We start from the raw sequence: 20,598 nt of genomic DNA, 5'->3' as shown, positions 1-20,598 counted from the left end.
TGCTTCGTAAGGCTCCCACGCAAGGGCAGCCCTGGGCCTGCATTGGTGGGGGGAGTCCTGGGGGAGTCAAGGCTGGAACAGGCATCACGTGGGCCTCGCAAGACAGGGGCTTAAACAAGTTACACAATGCATTCATCTACTGCAAGATCTGGGGGGAGCAGAGGGCACCCTGCAGCCAAGAGAAGTGCAGTTAGCATTGGGAAAGCCAGTCAAATTGACTGTTTTCCGGAGATGCATCTCATCTCTGGTGGAAAATGGTGAGCTCTGAGTGAGAGCAGGACTGTAGAGGATGAAGTGTAAATTAGATTAAGAAATCGTTACTGTCCATGGGAAATTTAGTTGTAAAAACAGGCAGGACTACACTCACACACAAAGTTAGTGGAACTGAAGCATCAAGGTGCATCATACTTTCTGCTCAAACTGTCCCAACGTGCCCAATAAAGAGAGAGCAGCCAAGTTTGCAGCTCGCTTTTTGAGCACAAGACAAAGCTGAGGGAAGCTTCTCTCAGGCAGCTTGAACTACCATCAAACAGAACCATCACCCCCATCTTTCAGAGCTTATTCCTTCCCTTTTCCCTATTCAGAAGGTACAGAGCTGTTGCTAAAGCAGATTCCTAAAGACAACAGACATGTGTAGACAAAGTCAAGGCAAACACCGCTATGGAAAAAGGACAAATAGATAATGCTATCTCCCATTAAAGAGCAAAGAAAGACACATTTTTCCTTACCAGTTTACCATCATGGCTGCGTTGTTCTCTGGAATGAATGGCAGCTCCCCTCTTGCCTTCATCATGGCCAAGAAAAAGATCCAGAGGAGGTAGCGGGGCATCTCCTACAAGCTTGTCCTGCTCCTCAGAGAAAGAAAACAACCCAGCCCCGGCAGTGTCTGCTCCAGTGTGTCAGCTTCAGGGCCCTGCCAGCACGCAGCTTTGCCTGCGGGAGCTCCCAGTACTCCACAGCCCACGGGTATGGGGCACTCTTCGGACAAAGCCCAAAGTTTCTGCCTGGTAGCCTCTTCCCTCCTGTATCCTAAGATTTAGGCTAATAAATGCTTGTTTTCCGACGTCAAGATTTTATATTAATGTCCTGGGTTGCATCTGGGCTGACTGGATTCTGATTGCAGGGTGGATCACAAAGAGCAGGACACAGATTGTAACCAGGGATTAGCAAAATACAAAAATCCGATTTTGCACAGGGAAAGCATCAGTCAGCGGTGGATTTTCTGGACTTCATCAAGCTTGCGGTAGGCCAGTAATCAGGGTTACTTGTGAAGGGCTATCTAAGACATTTCTTCCTTCTATTGCATTACTGAACTTAAAAAACAAAATAGTTGCTGCACAAATCTCACTGCTGGGATCTTTTATGGTGTTTTTTTTGTTTGTTTTTGTTTGTTTGTTTTTTTGACACCCACATCAAACTGCATGGCCTTAGCAGTTGCATAGGTGAAATGTTTGTGTATGTCACAAGATGTTTATGCTTCTCTGTCTAAAAGATTTCTTTTTAAAATGGAAATGCTGGCCCTACACAAGTCTGTTGGGATTGTGCTGATTTTGTACTCAAGCTGTTAAGTTTAGCTGTCTCCTCAGAAAAATAACTTTGCACTCCCAATTCACCAACCAGTTTGGAAATCACGACCACGTTAGTAGTGCCACAGAAAATGGCTCTGATATGTTCCACCTGTGTGGTGGTTTGTTGAGCTAGCATCCCCAAATATTACTCCCCCTGAAGAGGATATTTGTCGGCTCACACTGCTTCCAGCAGTCCCAACATCTGCTGTGTCCTGCTGTTGCAGTGCTGAAAACACTCAGATACGGGCTTTGGGTCCATGTGGATCCTGCTGGTGTCTGCAAATGATTGCCCAGTTCTGTTCCCCAGATCCAGAATTTCTCATCACTCACTTAGGTTCTGCAGTGCCATAAAACAAAACAAAAACCCACTCCTTTCTTTTCTGCCAGCTGGAGCCCAGGCTATGAAATATCCAAAGCCTAAACAATAAAAGAAGCATTCAACCCTTCATTCTGTGCTGAACAGTTTGATTTTTCCTTGAGATGAAGGTTTCATGTGCAGCACTATCAAAACAGCACAGGCATCTCTTGAGGACCAAAATGTTCTGGATGTCAGTGTGGACAGGGACTGCTATGTCACAGACCTGATGTTGGGGTCATGCCAGAACAGTTGTTGGTACACCTGAGCCCAGGCAGATAAGGTAAACAAACAAGCCGAGGGGCTGGCCTATTCTCATTAAGAAAACCTCATTGTATTGCAGCACAGTGATGTTGGAAGAATGCAGGAAAGATTCTGAACGTTTGTAAGCACCATCTCCAGAACTCCATCGCCTGGATACTGAAAAACCATTGCAGCAGCTTTTAAAGGCAGCACAGTAGCAGAGCTCTGTGAAGAAATGCTCCATCCTTGAGCTTTTTGTCGGTGCTAGATTTGTCATTAGAGTTGTTTTGGCAGTTGTGAATGGACTCTATCAGGTGCAGTATTTTCATCTAAACGTGCTGCACAAACCTATAATAAAAAATTAGCCTTGCTCAAGAAAACTTATGGTCTAAGAATAAACTGCGGCCTTACAGAAGTAAGAGGGAGCTTTGCCACTTCAACAGAGCCAGGATTTTATTCTCTATAAACAAAAGGCCAACTCAGGCAGCTTCTAGCATTGCTTTAAGCAGTGGTACCAGAACATAAAAAAACAAGCTGTGGGGTTTTTGCCAACTCCAGGTCTGTTGGGGGAGGCATTTTAGAAAGAGACAGCATGGAAAATAAGAGAAGATGGCAGTTAGGAGAAGAGAAAATGCAAAATCAGGTGATATCATTATTTCAGTGGAGACAAGAGCTCTGGTAGGTTAAAGACAATGATAAGGTGAGAATCAGCCACAGAAGATGGTCACAATACAAGTGCTTATTTTCTGCATTTTTAAAAAGGAAAATATGAATCCCGTTGCTCTGCTGAAGCTGTGTAGATTTACTTTATTCCAGCTCGGAAAGCATGCTGTCAAAATCAATAATGCACATCGTCACTCCTTAGCGAGCAGGGAGAATGGGACTCACACACATCACAGCTCAGAAGCAGATTACTGGCACGTATATCCCGCTGCTCCTGTATATTTTTTTGGTAATCCACAAACTGAATGCTCCTAAATAAAGAGCAAGTGGGGTTTCTCCTGAGACTGAGGTATGTTCAGCATCCCCGGTTCAAAATTACACTAAATGAAAGGGAATTAGACATCACTTCACAAGGATTTTCTCCTCAGTTTCACAGCATCCCCTGTCTATCTCCACATCCCTCATCAGGGAAACATTTCACCAGAAAATCAGACTTCAGAAGAAAGCCATAAAGACAGAGGCAGGCTGTCAGGTAAGGCAGTCCTGTGCTATTCCAGTCTTTCAACCTAAAATCCTCAGCATGAATGAGTCTGTAAACTTCATACAGAACAGATCTGAGCACCTCAGGCAGCTATACCTGCAGAAAACCTCTCACTGTAGACCTATTGTCCATTAATTAGCCGTATTGTCACTTAGCAGTAATCTGCCAAATCTAACCGCTTAGCAGTGCTGGCTGCAATTCACTGCAATTCACTCTGCAGAATCAGTCTGTTATTTATTTTCCTATGGGGGCTGATCTATGGAGGATAACAGCCCATTCTTGCAACAAGAAGTTATAGCCAGTCATTTAGCTCAAGTAGTTAAGGTCTGCATTCAGCTCATTCTTTAGAAAATATAAGATACGCACCCCAGAATTTCCAGGATCTGAAAAATTCGTAAGTCAAAAGGGTTTTTTGTTTTGTTTTGTTTTACTCTCACAGTACAATATACATTTCGGTGTGGACATTCCTCTGATTTGTTAGTATCCAGCTGAAAAATGCATGCTTTTAGATTAATTTGATGTCAGTATGATTGGAGATCTGCTAGGGCCTGGAGGAGTTTGATTGGCTTTTTTTATTGGCTTTTATTCTAATATTTGATTTTAACTCTCATTTTTCCCAGGAAAAGAAAAAAATATATATATAGTATCCTGCTCTCAGATAGCAAGATTTTGGCTTTGGGGAGCTGTTACCATCAATGAAAAGCCTTCAGTAACAAATATATGGTTTCACAGGAACAATCTGAAAGAACTGCTTGAGTTTGTTTTTTTTTTTTTTTTTCCCTGAACCATAAGGGAAGGTGACAGCTGGTCTATCTGTTTCAGAGTGCATTTTTTTGAGGATTGTATTGAAATTCAAAAGGCCTGACAAAAGCCCGATTAAGGCAATGCTGTGAATTTGGCATATAAAAAAGACATGGAATTTAGCACTGCTGTAGCAGCTTTTAGCGAATTCCCCCCTGCAGTCAGTATAATATTAATTGCACAAGAGAACAAGACATGGCACAACATCTGTCCAGAAAGAGATTATCTTTCCAAGAGCTAAGGCATACCAAATTCCAGGAAAACTCCGTGCACCAGAGGGTTGTTTTTGTTTTTGTTTCTGGAGGAACAGTTTGATCGCTTTGAAAATTCCAAGCAATAATATCAGTATCAATAATATCAGTGAGCAAAGCACAAATTCTTGCAGCACCGACATTAGGACAGTCACACAGTCACTAAAGTATGGGGCATGGGGAGTGTCAGGACCCAAGTGATGGCTTGGTATTAACAGTGCCCTAATGAGGTTAAGTCCTGATGCTAAATCAGGTTTCTAAGAGTAGGAGGCCTTAATTGTTCTGACAGGACAGTTTGTGGGACGAAGTCAAAGGAAGGCAAGAGTGAGGCACTGTCAGCAATCCAGATTTGCCATGCCTGTCAACACCAGGGCATGCCAGGTACATAAAAGTATGGCAGGTTTTTGGTGCAATAGTCATTAGTTGCTGTCTTCTGCTTTTGGGGACAGAATGTGAAGAGCAGAGGTATGTAGCAGCACCTCTGTCTCTTGGTATGGCACAGGACTGAAATCCAGGCGTTCTTCATGCAGTTAAGACTGGCTGAATGGTAGCCTCACCCTGGGAGAGAGGGGGAGCTGCTGAAATCCTCGAATCAGTAAGCCTGCTTTATTTTAGCATATATGAATTTTTCTTCCCCTAGGCGAATACACCATAATGACAGCACATTTTCATCTGAAAAGAAAAATCGGTTATTTTGTCATCCAGACATACCTTCCCTGCATTATGACTGTGATCTTATCACAAGTGTCGTTTTGGCTAAACAGAGAATCTGTCCCTGCTCGGACTGTCTTTGGTGAGTACCTCACCCTCTTGCAGCATGGGTAAGGAAGGGGCTTGTTTGTGGAAGTGATCTTCTGTAACAAACCCACAGCGCTTTTTTTTGCTTCCAGTGTTGTAGGTGTTCCCGTGTTCTCTTCCAGTTTAAACTCAAAATCAATTTTTAAAAAGTGTGGGCTTTTTGGTAAAATTGTGACACAAATTGCGCTGTAATCAGTTCTGTGAAGGTTAAGGATGGAAGACGGAAGAAACAGATTGTTGTGATTTGTGGGTTCTTCTTTCCCACTCAGATAAAATATGTGATGGTTTAGAACAAAAAGCCATACATATTATGATAATGCATACTCTAGTCTAAACAGATTTCACTTCAAAACATTTTGTTTATCTATGTTTCAAGATGTTTATCTGGAAAAAACATGTAGAGGTTAATTAGTGACAATTATCTCTATTACTGTCAAACAAATTAATATGATTTTGCATTTAGAAAATGTATATTTACTACAGACACTATCATGGAAAAATCCGTTGGGGTCTCTTACTTACCACTAGAAGGTTGCAAAAAATGAACAGAATCCTAGCTGAAGGTTTGTAACATAGAGGATTCCCACTAGATGAGAAATGAGGGGAATGGGAGCAGCAACATATGTAGAACTTTGATCAAGTGTTCCTAAAAGAGCCATTCATTTGCAGGAGCCCACTGAAATCAGTCAGCACCTTTGATCAGAAATCGGTTCAGCAACCTGTATGGGGGGAATACTGGTGCCAGCAGCTCACTGCTGGCTAGCAGTGCTGATTTTTCTTACCTTCACAAAGATGTAACTCAGAGCTCATTCTCATCCTGCTGAGACACTCTTCCCCATGTGGAAGCAGTGGCAGCTCTGTCATCTGCTGACTTCTGTAGAAGAGGGAGCCACAGTCAAGGGAATAAATAACAACCGACAATTACATCCATACAATCTCCACGTGGGAAAACAAAAGCCATAATCCCACTTTGTTGTGGCAGTTACTGCTGAATGGGTCAATCACTGATTTTATAACATACCAGTTAATAAGCGATACTAAACATACATACCATGCACTGACAAAATACCAGTGAGATTTTGGGTTGTGTAACATTTGTTTTTGTATTATCCTTAAAATTATATTTTTAAGTACACTGTAACTAGAGCAAACCAGAACATCACATAAGTAAAAAGCTGAGGACCAACGCTTTTATTTTTATTCCACCAGCAAAGTATATCATTCTTTCTGACCAAAATATGCAAGCACTGATTTCCTTCACGTGGCCTTCCTAATTCTCCTGCTGAACTGGGGCCCTCTCATAACTTATTAGGAATCTTGTAAGAGCTAGAAGACATAAGACGTATAAACAGAAGGGGGAATGACTGTTTACAAGGGTGGATAGTGACAGGACAAGGGGGAATGGTTTTAAACTAAGACAGAGGAGGTTTAGATGATATTAGGAGGAAGTGGTGATGCACTGGAACAGGTTGCCCAAGGAGGTTGTGGATGCCCCATCCCTGGAGGCATTCAAGGCCAGGCTGGATGTGGCTCTGGGCAGCCTGGTCTGGTGGTTGGCGGCCCTGGTCATAGCAGGGGGGTTGAAACCAGATGATTACTGTGGTCCTTTTCAACCCAAGCCATTCTATGATTCTATGATTCTACCAAGCTGATCTCTGCCTCCTTTTTTTTTTTTTATCCTTTACAGGAGTGACAACAGTCCTCACCATGACCACCTTAAGTATCAGTGCCCGCAACTCTTTGCCAAAAGTGGCCTATGCTACTGCCATGGACTGGTTTATAGCTGTCTGCTATGCCTTTGTATTTTCTGCATTGATTGAGTTTGCAACGGTCAACTATTTCACCAAGAGGAGTTGGGCATGGGATGGCAAAAAAGCCCTGGAAGCTGCTAAAATCAAGGTGCTTATCCTATGTGTCTTAAGTACCTAAAAGAAAAAGCAGTTGCACAGTGTCATTCACATAACCTTTAGTGTGGTTGTCACCTTCTCTTTGACAAAGGCATTTTGACTAGTACTAAGTCACAACCTCCCCAGCTGCAGGGCCAGTGGCCCTGACAAAAGCAGTTGCTAATATGTATGCCCCATGGGTCCAGGTCCAGCTGGCCTCCCTTCATTACCTCCGATGTCAGGAAAGTTTAGCTTGAGTAAGGGCTATGACACTGAGACAGAATCAGCTGTTTGAGACTCAAAGGCAGAGTAGCCCACAGACATTTGTTTTAGCATGATGGATTACAGTGCTTAGGTTTGGAAGTTTGCATCTTGAGAACGTTTCCACTTTCCGTTCCTGTGATCTAACATTTTGGTCTTTTCACAGAAGAAAAAAGAGCGCCAGTTGCTGGGAAATAAATCAACGAATACGTACAGCACTGGGAAGATGACCCCTGCCCCAAACATGCCAAAGGACTCGGCCCCTTCTGTCATCTCAAACGCTGCTCCTGCTCCAGTGAAGTCTGTGGAAGAAAAGCCTGCCGAAAGCAAAAAGACTTACAACAGCATCAGTAAGATCGACAAAATGTCCCGGATAATTTTTCCAGTGCTGTTTGGAACTTTTAACTTAGTCTACTGGGCCACATATTTGAATAGGGAGCCTGTTATTAAAGGTGCCAACTCTCCAAAATAAACTGAAGGACTCTAAAGCCACACGTGAGCCATACTTACAAAGCAGATGCTACCAAGGAAAATTTGAGATCCAGACCACTTTCTACATTTGGGCAATATTCTTCAGGAAGTTTTTTGCATGTTTAATAATATGTACAAATAATATTGCCTTGATTGTTTCTACATGTAACCTCAGATGTTTTGGAGACGATTATATTACTTACAGCAACAGATCTTTATAAAAGATCAGAAGACATTGAACATGGCTTCTTTGCTGCTAAGTATCTTGCATTGATAGTTTACAAATAAAATAAGTTATATTTTTTAACTGTTCAAGTGTACTACATATCGTGGTTTTTATACTTCAGATGTACAGTCATACAATTGTAGGCTTAACCTCTATTTTACAGAAGAGCTCCACTGTTGTGTCATCTGATAGGTTACTATGAATAATGCCAGTTGTAAATGTGCCAAATTATTAAATGTAGGGCTATGTTTGAGCACCTTTACTGGTGATAGGTAGTGCATTACTCCACAGGAAAAAAAAAACACAAAAAACCCACTCAGCCCTGTTTTCATTAATAGAAATTGATATGATGCATTAAATCCTAATGGGGCTATGCTGATTTTCACTGCTTTTGAGCCTCTAGCTTGCAGTGAGGGAGCAAGATGCTACTCTTGTAAATAAAGGTGGTGGAATCTTGCCCTTAAAATAAAATAATGTTTGGTTTTTGCATTCCAAGGGAATATTCTCAAATGGTTTTCAGTATTTATTCCAAAAAATAGAGATATATTGCATGAAATTAACATAGATTAGGAACATATTTGTGCAAATAAAACTTTTGACAATGGCAGTAGACAGTTTTATTAAGGTAAAGTAACTCATGTTTGGAGGTTTTCCCAAGAAGATTGTGTTATATTAGCAGAGACAAACAGTAAAGAATTACAGTAATTCTGAAATAATTAATTGGTTCCCACAGTGAAAACTAATCAGACGATACCAAGGTGTGTGATCAGGGAAAAAAAAAAAAAAAAAAAGGAAATAAAGGATGTGCTTCATGACAGCAAGGTATTTCAGTGGCAATTCTGACAGGAAGGTGTTTGTACTGTCCATCTGAAAATTTTCTATAAAATGCCTTGCTGCTGCCAATGTGTTTTGCTTTCACAATGAATGAGAAAATGCAACCTGAATTTTCAGCTCTTTCCTCCTTGGCATCTTTCTTTGTTCCAGAAGCTTTTGTAATTTAATGTTTAAATAAAAAAGGCGTTCAACACTTGATTGCAAAATGTCATTCTTTTACTGATTATCATTTTAGAGACCAAAAAAATCACCACTGAAACTAGAAGAAGGAAAGCACATATATGTGTAGTGAAGCAATGTGTGTGCACAGTACATCCTCATTGTTACTTGGAAAGGTACGTGCTGAGCGAGGACAGTGAACCAGGATGTTTCAGAACAAGGTGCTGTTTTGCCATGGAGCATCAGCCTTGTGTTCTGTTTGGGACAGAGAGGAGAACTTGGTGCCGCCCTGCAACATTCCTTTTGCATGTCAGAGCTCTCCTCAGACTCACACAAGGTTTTTTCTTAAGGGTTGAGTTTCTGAGTTTCTATACTTGGGAGCAATGTCATATATAGATGCTTCTTACTTATTATGAACAACCTCCTCTTGGCTGCTTTCACAGAAAGTAAATTGTCCTGGCCAGACTCTTGTCCCAGCCCTGGGCAGCTACTCTGCATGTGCCCTTCTGTAAGAGCAGGCTGCTGTGCAGGGACACCCAAGTAGGCCTTTAGGCCACACGGTACCTGTGGCAGTGGCACCCAAGTGCTTCTGGGACAATATAGGGGCTGTACTTACCTGTGTGGTTGAAAGCTATAAGCAACCTGTGAATCTACAGAGGACACTTTTTCCAGGGCCATTTTGTCTGCCTTGGAGGTTTCTTGATGCTTGTTGTTTTTGCTCACGCCCAACTCTGATTCTGACCCCACATGTCTCAGCATCACTTTATGGTTTCCTTTGCTGGAGCTCTGAATCCAGCCACTTTCATGTCCATGTGGAGTCTCCTTGCCTCCACTGACTACAGAATGACCTGTGGACAGTGGAACTGCATGGTTGCAAGATCAGGCACTTTGCTTTAGTAAGCAATGTATTGAAGTCTTCCTGATGTGTAACAAGACTGACAGTTGCCTGCCAAAGTTATGACAGCACACAACATTTTATCACTTCCAGGGATAGATATCACTTCCATTTATGTTGACTATTGCTTTCTGCATTTGAAGGTAAAAGCAGAGAATAGCGGTAAGGGCTTGTTCTGTTACTGTGGATATGCCAAACCATGTTGAAAATTCCTGAAGAAACTGTCTGCCTTTCATTTCCCAGATAATCACATGCATTCTAGTCCTTATTGAGAACTGAAGTGACAGAAGAAGCAGCAATGGTCTCCCAGCGAGTGCTGCTGCCTGAACGGTAGGAGATATCCCACAGCTTGGGAGATGTTCTACTGAGCCCATCAATTCCAGGCTGGAATGCTGAAAACCCATGGCCTCATGTTGCCTAACACTCCACAACTGCAATGGAGCACCAGGGTGGGCTCAGCAGTGTCAGGAATTGCATCGGCCTGCTGGGCTGCCCCTGCATGGAACCCAGTGCTTTGGGCATGGCTCCCTCCTAGCTCAGTCACAGCCAAAGAGATTAATGAGCAGGGATTGCTTTGTCGATGGGTTTTTCCTGTAAAGTGTTCATGAGAAAGAGCTGAAAAGTGATTTGTCACAACAATCCAGTGCTGGAGTGTAAGTGCATGCAATCCTACTGCCAAATTTCCTCACTTGTACCTATGAAGAGTGAAAGAACAAATCAAATACAACGGAAAAGGTTTCTATTTCAAATATTTGAGCTGTGCCAGCTGACTCTGAGGATGAATTCAGGCAACAATATGTTTTCAAATAGTAACCCTCCTCGGTTACCTTGAATTGCTTTCTGGTTTTTGTAAACGGAATATGCCCTCTGTGGGATAACTAAATGAATTTGTGCAAAGTTAAGAAAGAAATGATTTTATGAAATAATCCTGCCTCTCAAAAATTCTTGCTTAACATATAAATTAAACCTTCAAGGAAACTGAATGAAAGTGCTTTGTTACTCAGGCAAGATGAAGGCAGCATTTGAACAGCTATTTGTTTTTTAAATCTGGAGATAATGGCTTTTGCAATAAGGATATGTTTCCCCTAATACCTTTGATCCTCAGATTGGAACTGGCACTGCAACATTCAGAGGAACTTATATTGTTTGAAAGCAGCGCTTCATCAAATTACTTGAATTCTTTCTGGCTTTTTGTGTGGTTTTGTTTCACTACAAACACTGAAATATGGCCACTGGGGTGTAATGGTGTCTCAGACTGCATCCTTCCCTTAGCACTTTTGCATCTTCTGCTATTTGGACATTCTTCTCTATATGGACATTCCTTCAATTCCAAGTAAAACAGAAAGAAAAGAGGTCAGATGTTACAAAGTCCAAACAACTTTGAATCATAGAATCATAGAATCATAGAATGGCCTGGGTTGAAAAGGACCACAATGATCATCTACTTTCATCCCCCCTGCTATGTGCTGGGTCGCCAACCACCAGACCAGGCTGCCCAGAGCCACATCCAGCCTGGCCTTGAATGCCTCCAGGGATGGGGCATCCACAACTTCCTTGGGCAACCTGTTTCAGAGCATCATCATCCTCTGCGTGAAAAATTTCCTCCTAATATCTAACCTAAACCTCCCCAGTCTTATTTAAAACCATTCCCCCTTGTCCTATCACTATCTTCCCTCGTAAACAGCTGTTCTCTCTTCCTGTTCACATGCTCCCTTCAAGTACTGGAAGGCCACAATGAGGTCTCCCCAGAGCTTTCTCTTCTCCAAGCTAAATCATCCCAGTTTCCTCAACCTTTCCTCATAGGAGAGGTGCTCCAGCCCTCTGATCATCTTAGTGGCCCTCCTCTGGACTCGCTCCAAGAGCTCTGCATCCTTCCTGTACTGGGGGCCCCAGGCCTGGACTCAGTACTCCAGATGGAGTCTCACAGGAGCTGAGCAGAGGGGAACAATCACCTCCCTCTCCCTTCTGGCCACTCCTTTTTTAATGCAGCCAGAACACAGTTGGCCTTCTGGGCTGCAAGCACACACTGCTTGCTCATGTCTAGCTTCTTGTCCACCAGGATCCCCAAGTCCTTCTGCCACTCTCAAAGTGTTCTTCTCCCAGTCTGTAACAAGGCGGAACTCCAGCTGCTCACAACAGCTTTGGTCTCACAGGACACTCGCTTAGCTCCTTGCTCAGCACAGGCTGCTGCAGCCCAGCTCTGGCCAAGGAGTACTCAACCTGTGAGCCCCATTCCCTCCCTTCGCATTTCCCCCTTGATTATGGGAACCAGCTCCATGCACAGTTGCTGTTACGACAAGAAGTACCACAAAGGGTTTAGCCTTCAGCATCCCTCGGGGTGAAAATACAGTCACACAACGAAAAGTAAATTAAAATGCGGATCTACTTCATTGTGCCGGAGAATATAAACATTTTAGTCTCATTACAGAGTGTAATAAAGTGTTCTTTTATTAAAACTCGTGCTGGGTAGTTATAACCCTTGAATATGTAAGTTGAAAAGGCAAGAGCACGGTTTAAAGATAAAAGGATGTGAGTAGGAAGGAAACCTCGGTCATCAACACAGAGCACCGAGGACAAGAGAAAGGAAATCTTAACCATCGCCGCCGCTGAGGCGGGCGGACAGCGGGTGAAGGCCGGGGAAGCCCAGCAGGCAGCCGCTTCCCGCCGCCGCTCTTCCCAGCGCCGCCACCAGAGGACCCCCCTGCCGTCGGGGGACGCGGTGGGGGCGTGGGCAGAGGCGGAGCCGCTCCGGGGAAGCCGCCCCCGGCCGGGCGCTGCGGGGGCTCGGCCCGGCCCGGCTCGGATGGTTCTGTTGAAGCCGGGGTGAGGCTTTCTCACCTCTTCCTCCCGCAACACCGCTGCTCCTGCGGGCCGCTCGCATCGGCAAGCCTGGGGTGTGTGTAACGGGGCTGCGGGTACTCCCGGTTAACCCCGGGCAGAGGGAATAGCTGCTGTATCATCTGATGAAAAGAAGTTTTAGCTGAAAAACGCCCTGGGGTGTAGGTCTGGGAATTGCCTGGCTCGCAGCGGATTTTCCCTAAGCTATCTCGTTCCTTCAATAAATAACTGCGGGAACAGAGATCGCTCCCCAGCGAGCATTTCCAGGCATCGTGCGGAAGCTGTGCTAAAAGCAAATCGCCTCCATCCAGCAGAACTTTTTGTTTAATGTAATATCATAATTAAAAGCAAATCCCCCGAAACTTGGAAATGATGCCTAGCGGGGGAGGAAGCATAGACTGATGCCCCTGAGATTCCGAGTCCCAGTGAGCCGCCCTCTCGCAGCGCCGTAGCGGGGCTGTTTGTTCCCAGATCGCTGTAACCAGGCTGGATGTGGCTCTGGGCAGCCTGGTCTGGTGGTTGGCGACCCTGCACATAGCAAGGGGGTTGAAATTAGATGATCATTGCGGTCCTTTTCAACCCAGGCCATTCTATGATTCTATGATTCTGTGAACCCCGGTGGCACTTTGTCACCTCCCAGTCTGACAGCGAAGGGGAATATCTCGTATTACCCCGCACCTAGAGAGCTCAAGCCTCCAAAAATCGCATCCTCGTTGTTCGGAGCAGAGCAGAAAGACACAACATGTCCAGAAACAAACTATTTTTTGCCCTGAACACACTTCGCTGCAATCACAGCAGAAAATCCTCATTTATCCCAACGATCCCAATATAAATCCGCGCAGTCCGCTCTCCCGCAAGTCCGAGTGAACGTTCTATCTTAAAAATACACGTCTGCGTGCATCTGTATCTCTGCATCTCACGGTGCGCGCAAACTTCTCCATACACACGTCCACACGGAGCCTTACACCAACGCGCTGCGCTGCGGCTCTGCCTGGGGAAGGCTGTGCGGGAGCCGCACCGCCCGCACGTCCCCGCCCCGCCCGGCGCAGCGGGATGCCCGCGGGGCCGGCCCATCTCCCCACGGCTTCCCCGGCACCCCGGGGACCGAGTGAGAGCGGGGGCACCGCGCATTGTCGGGGCCGGGGCGGGAGGCGGCCCCGCTGCCGAGGAGGCAGGTACCTGTTGGGCAGGGCGGGGCGGGCTGCGGCCGCCGCTCGGTGACGGGGTGGCTGCGCCCCTTCCCCGCCCCAGCCCCGCGGCCCGGCGGGGCCCGGGCTCGGCAGCCCGGGGGGTACGGCCAGCGGCAGCCGGGCAGCGCGAGGGGCCGCCCCGCCGCCGGCTGCGGGAAGTGGCTCTTGGTGGAGTGCGGAGCTGCACCTGGCCCGGAGGGTCCCTGCCGGGGTTTCCCCTCAGCCCGCTTCTTTGCCTTTTTTTTTTTTTTGCCTTTTTTTTTTTCTTTTTTCTTTTTCCTTCTCCCCCCTCCCCCCCCTTCCCGGAGCATTGCGAACGGGGTATTTTCTTCGGGGTATAAAGCTGAGAATAGACGGGAGGAGAGCCTCAGAGCTTCACCTCGTTGCCTCATCCCCGTTCGCATGCGAACCTCCTGCAACATCTCCTTCCTCCTGCTCCTCTCACCTGGCCGCATCTGCCCAGATCATGTCCGCTAAGCTCCTGCTGGTTTTCTTCCTCCTCTCAGTGTTCCACGCCCGGTAAGTCCGCGCTCCCTTCTCCTCCCGCACCCCTCCGGCTCCTTTCCTCTCCGCGCCCGCGGCTCTCCGGAGTTCTCCGGGCTCTGCCCGCTCCACTCCCCCCTCCACCGCGGGCCGCTCGCCAGCGCTCCATCCCGATCCGGCCCGGCACAAAGTTTCCCTCCTCGAGCCGCCGCTCCCCCGCTCCTCAACCCCGGGGCCGGGCTGAGGGAGGCGAGCCCTGCTGCTGGCTGGCCGTTACCCGCCGCTCTCGGGGTTTTTCAGCTGTACATCTCTGCGGCTTGCACTTTGCCGCTGGTGTCTCCTCGCAGCACCAGAATTGGTGGTCCTTGAAGAGGAGAGTGCAGCTCTTCTCCCTTCCCAGCTGGGAATTGGTGCCCCATCATTCCGCGCTTCTTGCTGCGGGCAGTGGGAATGTGCAGGGAGTTTGGCGATGCCCATATGGCTAACAGGGGACTTGTCAGCCCCAGATGCCTGCCAAGGAGCCTCGTGGTGTGGAGGCAAAAAGCAAGGGAAGTGGAATTCTTAAGCAGGAGCACCAAACACCGTGAAAAAAGCCTATCTGAGGTCTTAGTCTGATTCACTGTGAAACCTCTCCCACCTGCAGCCTTGATCTATAGTGGAGGCAGGTAGGAATTTGCATCATTTGGAGGTGCTCTCTAGGAAGTGCCAGCACTAGGGGTTTAAAAGCCCTGTTAGAGCTCGGCTGTACTGGTGACAGGTTTTAATGGAGCTGCTCCCAGAAGTGGGAATCGTGATCCGATGTGAACTCGGTTCTCATTTTCACATGCATCCTGAATGCCTCCAGCAAAGTTGTGATGGGTGCAGCAGGCAAAAACAGATGATCCTGAGCTCCTTTTCTATCAGTAATTCAGCACCGCTGCGGTGTTTCAGCTGAAGAATATCAACCATGTGTGCTAGGAGATGATACCTCCTCTGAGAACGGTTCTGTAATTGCAATATTAAAACATATGGTTTGTCTTGAACCTGGAGGAGAAAGGAAAAAAAAAAAACAAAACAAAGGGTTCTTTAGAGTCTTTAATGTCCATTGGGTTAACAAATAAAGGAGTGCTCATCTACTTAAAAATGTCCTCAAGTTTTCTGGTACTTCTGGAACTTGATGATATGAGCTCTCTCTGTGGAAAGTCCTTAGGGGCTAGATTTTTTTATATTATTTTTATATAGAAATTATACTTAGACCACCCGCAATTTATGAAGTCATATTAGGTGATTCATGTCTAATCCTGCAAGGCATGTTGGCTGTAGAGCAGTTTCAATTAAAAGTTTTGTTAAAGGCTCAAATATAGTGGTCTATAGTGGCAATGTTGCAGGTTGATGATGCTCTGCGGTGCATTTGTTGGCCTTTTTTCTATTACTATAGGATGTCTACCAAATCTTCTTGACACCTGAGGTATTGTAAAAGACAGTGGTGTTATTAAGGGGAGAGACTGAGGGAGAAAGAGAGAAAGGAGGTTGTTTTGATGGACATAGCAGATCCCATTAATAGACAGTGCTGATACCTCTGATTCTGTGCTGCTTTGCACCTTGCATAATTACTGACATTGGTGTGAAAATGCTGCAAAATGATATCACATTTGCCAGGGCAATTGCAAGTCCAAGCAGTGGATGATTACTGCTGTGGGTTCTACCACCGAGGTTATCTTTTCTCCTGATAACTTCATCTCAGTTTAACTGTCATGGATTTCCTCCAGCAAGAGAGAGATCAAACAGATTTGGTTTCTAAGATACCAAAAGATACATCTCCAAATCAACAAAGAGATGCTCAATGAAATTAGTCTCATGTGAAAATAGCTTTAGCTGTGATTTCTGGGCAACTGTACTTTTACCACGTTTGCACTGCCGTACTCTGAAAATAAAAATAATCCACCTGTGAAGGAGAGTCTCAGTGTTTGGTGTAGTGCTGCTTTTTTTTTTTTTTTTTTTTTTTTTTTTTTTTTTTCTTCCAAATGTCATTAAAACCACAAGGAGACTCTGGAATTAATTTATGAAATGTATTTGTGCACTTGTGATAATCCATCTTATATGCAAGGAGAAAGCTCTTAATTCTAAGCCTTGTAATACATTAAACTGTGATTCGAGCACTGAGAATATAATAATTTATTAATAGGATAAAATGATCAGGAAGTATTAAAAGATCTGAATTTTTAATACTCTTATTAGCCTATGTGCAAGTGATGGATCCATTTTCTTGATGGATTCATGAAGTAATACTGTGGATGTTTGCTCTTTGAAAGAATATATTGTAAATGTACTGGGTAAATACACAGTCAGAAAAGGTTGGTGTAAGATACTAAGATATAAAATACTAGAGAGTAAAAAACTATTCTGATAGCTGCAGTAACTCACAAGTAACAACTTTGGAGTCTGGCAGAAGACCACATCCAAATAATTCTCAGTTCTAACCCATCCTCAGTTACCTAGCAGATGTTAATGGGAATGTCCTATTGCAAAAACAGCCTAAGGCTGAGTATATAGACGCAGCTGAGGGAGAGATCAAAAACTTCTTAAGGAGACTGTGCAGATTTACTCAGAATGTAAATTCAGATTTTTAGTTATGTAAAATAACATGCGTTTATTTGATTTATTATTGCAGTTCCAGAAAGGTTGAAGAGGATGAATACGAAGATGGAACAACCAACCAAAAATGGGTTTTAGCTCCAAAAACACAAGACACAGATGTGACCTTGATACTAAACAAGCTGTTGAGAGAGTATGACAAAAAGCTACGGCCAGATATTGGATGTAAGTACTCCCTTCTACACACTGAGGAAAAGTATCTATAGAGAAGACACTGTATTACAGTTTGGTTATATATTTGGGAAAGTGGAGATTAATTGTCTTTGGCTCAAGTTCATTTCCAAGTCAGCATTTTCTAAATGCTAGTTCTTATGGGAAGATGTGGAGGTAATTTGGCATGCTAAACTCTGTTTTGCATGTATAGTTTGTGCAGCGATATGGAAAGACTAGTTCGAGGTCTTTGGCAGGACTGCAAACATACTTTGCTCTTCTATCATCCAGTACAAGTGTATGGAAAACTCAAGCCACGGGTTCTGAGGAGTGATAAAAAATAACGAGTGTATTAAAAACCAAAAAGTAGGACATGGCAAGAGAAGAATGTGCATCTACTCCCTGTAAAGTGTGATCACAAAAGTTACGTTCCTCGGTGCTTATAAGAAGGCACTAAGACTTGTTTTTGTAAACAAGGCAACTCTAGATTATTTTTTTTTTTACCCTCCCAAACCAGAAAACACTCTATCTCCAAATAAACCTGACAGAATGAAGTGCCTCATGGACAACACTAATACATACAGGGATACATTTAGATATGAGGTAGTAGATACCTGCGTAGATCAGAATGGCTTTAGCACAACTGCAGTTCCATTTGATCACATACAGTTTGTATGCCAGAAACCAGAGATAATTTATAATTTACGCTAATTGCACCTTCTTGCATACATTTCAGAATAAACAGGGGTCAGAGAAAGCTGAAAACAGGCACCTCAGATAATTGGCCATTGCTAATTTTTTACAAAAAGATTAGAGAGAATTTCTGCAACTGTTTAAAACCGAAACCACTATTTGGTGATTGCACGTGTATTGATGTACTTTCTAAGTCATCCCTTTGGGTGAGTTTAGATGGAAGTAAGAGCCTTCTGTAGATATTCCCCATTTGAATTATTTTTGCACAAAAATTCCAGACAAAGAAAAAAAAAAACAAACCCCAAACTATGCCACTGTGAAAGAAAGGGGCTTAAATTTTATTTCATAGCTATTACTTTATTTTCCTGTAGTATTAAAAAAGATCATATTTGGCAGTTGTCTCTATTTCCAATCCAGTCTGACATACATGTTTTTCATTCTGGATCTTGAACATCTGGTGGAGAAGTGCTTTAATGCAGTTCCTCCACCCATATCAACATCTGGAAGACGTTCTCAGATAATTATTTTATTTTATTTTGTATGCTGTGTCCTCATATCACTGTCTTCAGGCAGAGTAAATTATGTTTTGCCTATGTGGGTCAAAGTAATCATTCAAAGTCCCCATGTCAGCTGCCATAAAATTATAGAGGTCAGACATATCCTGCAGCACTGGAAAATCGTTGTCACTGAAATAATTCCTTTTGTCTCTCCACAAAATTTCATAAGTTCTGTTGTAGTGAAAAGAGTTAAATTACATAGCTTTTCATATATAGTACCAAACAGACTTCACAGTTCTTAACTACTTCCTATCTGTTTCGATTAAGGTATCAGTCCCATGCCATTTCTCTCTTTGACAGGAATCTGGCTATTTCAGAACTTGTGCTGAGCATTGTTCAGATGCTAGAGAAGTTACTTCACCTCCTGTCTTCCTTCCCTGGTCCCTCTTCCCTCCTCCTACCTTTGATGCAGATAAACAACGTTGCCCTTTTGAAGCTAAGGAGCTGCCTCATTTGTCAAGGAGAACACCATGGGAATGTTAGAGAATCAGGCTTTATTCCCTGAATTGCAAGCTGATTGCTCACACACTATTACATCTTCCTTTCTGTCTGAGAGAAGTTATCCTCCGGGTTAGATGATGGTCTTGTCTTGGCAATAGAACCATGTCCATGCCACAAAGATCCCAGTATCAATATGTTATCAGTTAAAGGGATATTAACAGCAGTAATAGGCACAGAGCATGTAGTAAGAAAATGCATGTTTTTTGAATTTATAAAAAGCATGGAATGGACCAGTGGAGGAAGAGAGAAGTAACTTTCAGAATCAAACAGAAATGCAGCCTGTAAAGGGGGCTAAATCTTGGTCAAACATGCAATCAGCTACTCATTACAGGCAGCACTTGCATTGCAATTTAAGTCCATAAACAAATCTGCTGTCCTACAGGATAGAGAACTCACCATTTCATGCCACATTACTCTTCCCTCAGTTATCTGAGTGCACTGTTTGTGATATCGGTTAACTTTAGCAGGTCTTTCTGAACGTAGTCAGAAAAGCCTAAAAAATTATGCACTTCTCTGGAATTTCACAGTTCAGGATTGCAATTTTTAAGTGACTTGGGAATACACTTTTGTAAGCCATGGTAGAGAAAGACTGTGACAAATGAAAATGCACACTGCCCCTGGCAGTGACTTCTCTGCAGTCTTCCATCCTTCCCAGGGAAACAAATGCTCTGGCTAGCTCAGTTAAGTCCAGGCACTACCTATCACTGCACAGGACTATTATTGAGTGCCCACTTGCCCTGTTATGGGCACGGAGTACATCACTGTTATATTACCTTCAGGCTATTAGTGAATGGACTCCTGTGAACAGACCCTAGGCCATTCTCCTTCCTCCTGCCCAACCCAGCCCATTTTAACCACTGCAAAGAGTGTGTAGGTCGATGCTGAGAAGCCAAAATAGACCTTCCTCTCTCCTTTTCATAAAAGGAATATCTTCCAATACTCTTGGCCTTGGTTTTCATATCAGTGAGTCTTGGTCAGAATATATGCAGAGATTTATGTTCAGCTGGTAGCACTGGGCAGTACAGACATCATCTTCAAACTTCCAGGACAGGATTTTGAAGGAGAGATTGAACAGTCCAAGTATTAGGTGAAGTAGTTTCACTGTGAAGGATATCAGCCATCTGACACATTAAACACATCTAGGTAAAAGGAGCCTTCAGTCTTCAGAAATGAAATTAGTTTTCCACCAGTAGGGGAATGTCTAACTGCATCCACCTTGGGAACACACTTGTCAGAGTTCTCATCTTCATAACTATCCAAACTTAGGAAAGTTTTCATTGTAAGAATAGCATCTTGTAGTATACCAACAAAACACAGAATGTATGTGCCTTTTGGAACTGAGGGGAAGGAAAGGGAAAACACCTCACACTGAAGAGATTACACTGGTATACTGATTAAAAAGAAGAATGTTTTATGGAGACAAAGCATCTTAGCATGATTCTCACCCACTTTTTACCAGTTACAATTATAGGGCTGACAGTTGTGGCTTTGTTGCATGGTATAAAAAGAACCAGATAGCAGGTAATCCATTCTGAACTGTGAAGGTATTATCATTGCTTCCTTATGTGGAAAATAATATGCAACCTTTTTTTTTTTTCTT

The 20,598-nt window shown here is 43.9% G+C and overlaps 2 protein-coding genes across 3 annotated transcripts in view; both read left to right on the top strand.

Moving 5' to 3' along the window:
* Nucleotides 1-7,974, top strand: part of GABRA5 (gamma-aminobutyric acid type A receptor subunit alpha5) — a 51,722-nt gene extending 43,748 nt beyond the window's left edge. Inside the window, exons 7-9 of one of the 2 annotated variants that reach the window (XM_085213523.1) lie at nt 5,063-5,215; nt 6,908-7,119; nt 7,537-7,974. In XM_085213523.1, the coding sequence (XP_085069649.1) occupies nt 5,063-5,215; nt 6,908-7,119; nt 7,537-7,839 (668 nt within the window). In that variant the 3' untranslated portion in view covers nt 7,840-7,974. Of the gene's footprint in view, nt 1-5,062; nt 5,216-6,907; nt 7,120-7,533 lie in introns of both variants that reach the window. The other variant, XM_010727527.3, reaches the window with a different exon arrangement.
* A 5,714-nt stretch (nt 7,975-13,688) lies between these two features.
* The window catches only part of GABRG3 (gamma-aminobutyric acid type A receptor subunit gamma3), a 304,040-nt gene continuing 297,130 nt past the window's right edge, over nt 13,689-20,598 (top strand). Inside the window, exons 1-2 of the mRNA XM_031557588.2 lie at nt 13,689-14,499; nt 17,114-17,262. Of these exons, the coding sequence (XP_031413448.2) occupies nt 14,447-14,499; nt 17,114-17,262 (202 nt within the window). The 5' untranslated portion in view covers nt 13,689-14,446. The remainder of the gene's footprint in view (nt 14,500-17,113; nt 17,263-20,598) is intronic.

The sequence above is a fragment of the Meleagris gallopavo genome, chromosome 1 (genome assembly GCF_905368555.1).
Source record: "Meleagris gallopavo chromosome 1, MGAL_WU_HG_1.1, whole genome shotgun sequence".
Taxonomy (NCBI): Eukaryota; Metazoa; Chordata; class Aves; order Galliformes; family Phasianidae; genus Meleagris; species Meleagris gallopavo.
This window is presented reverse-complemented; position numbering and strand designations above follow the sequence as displayed.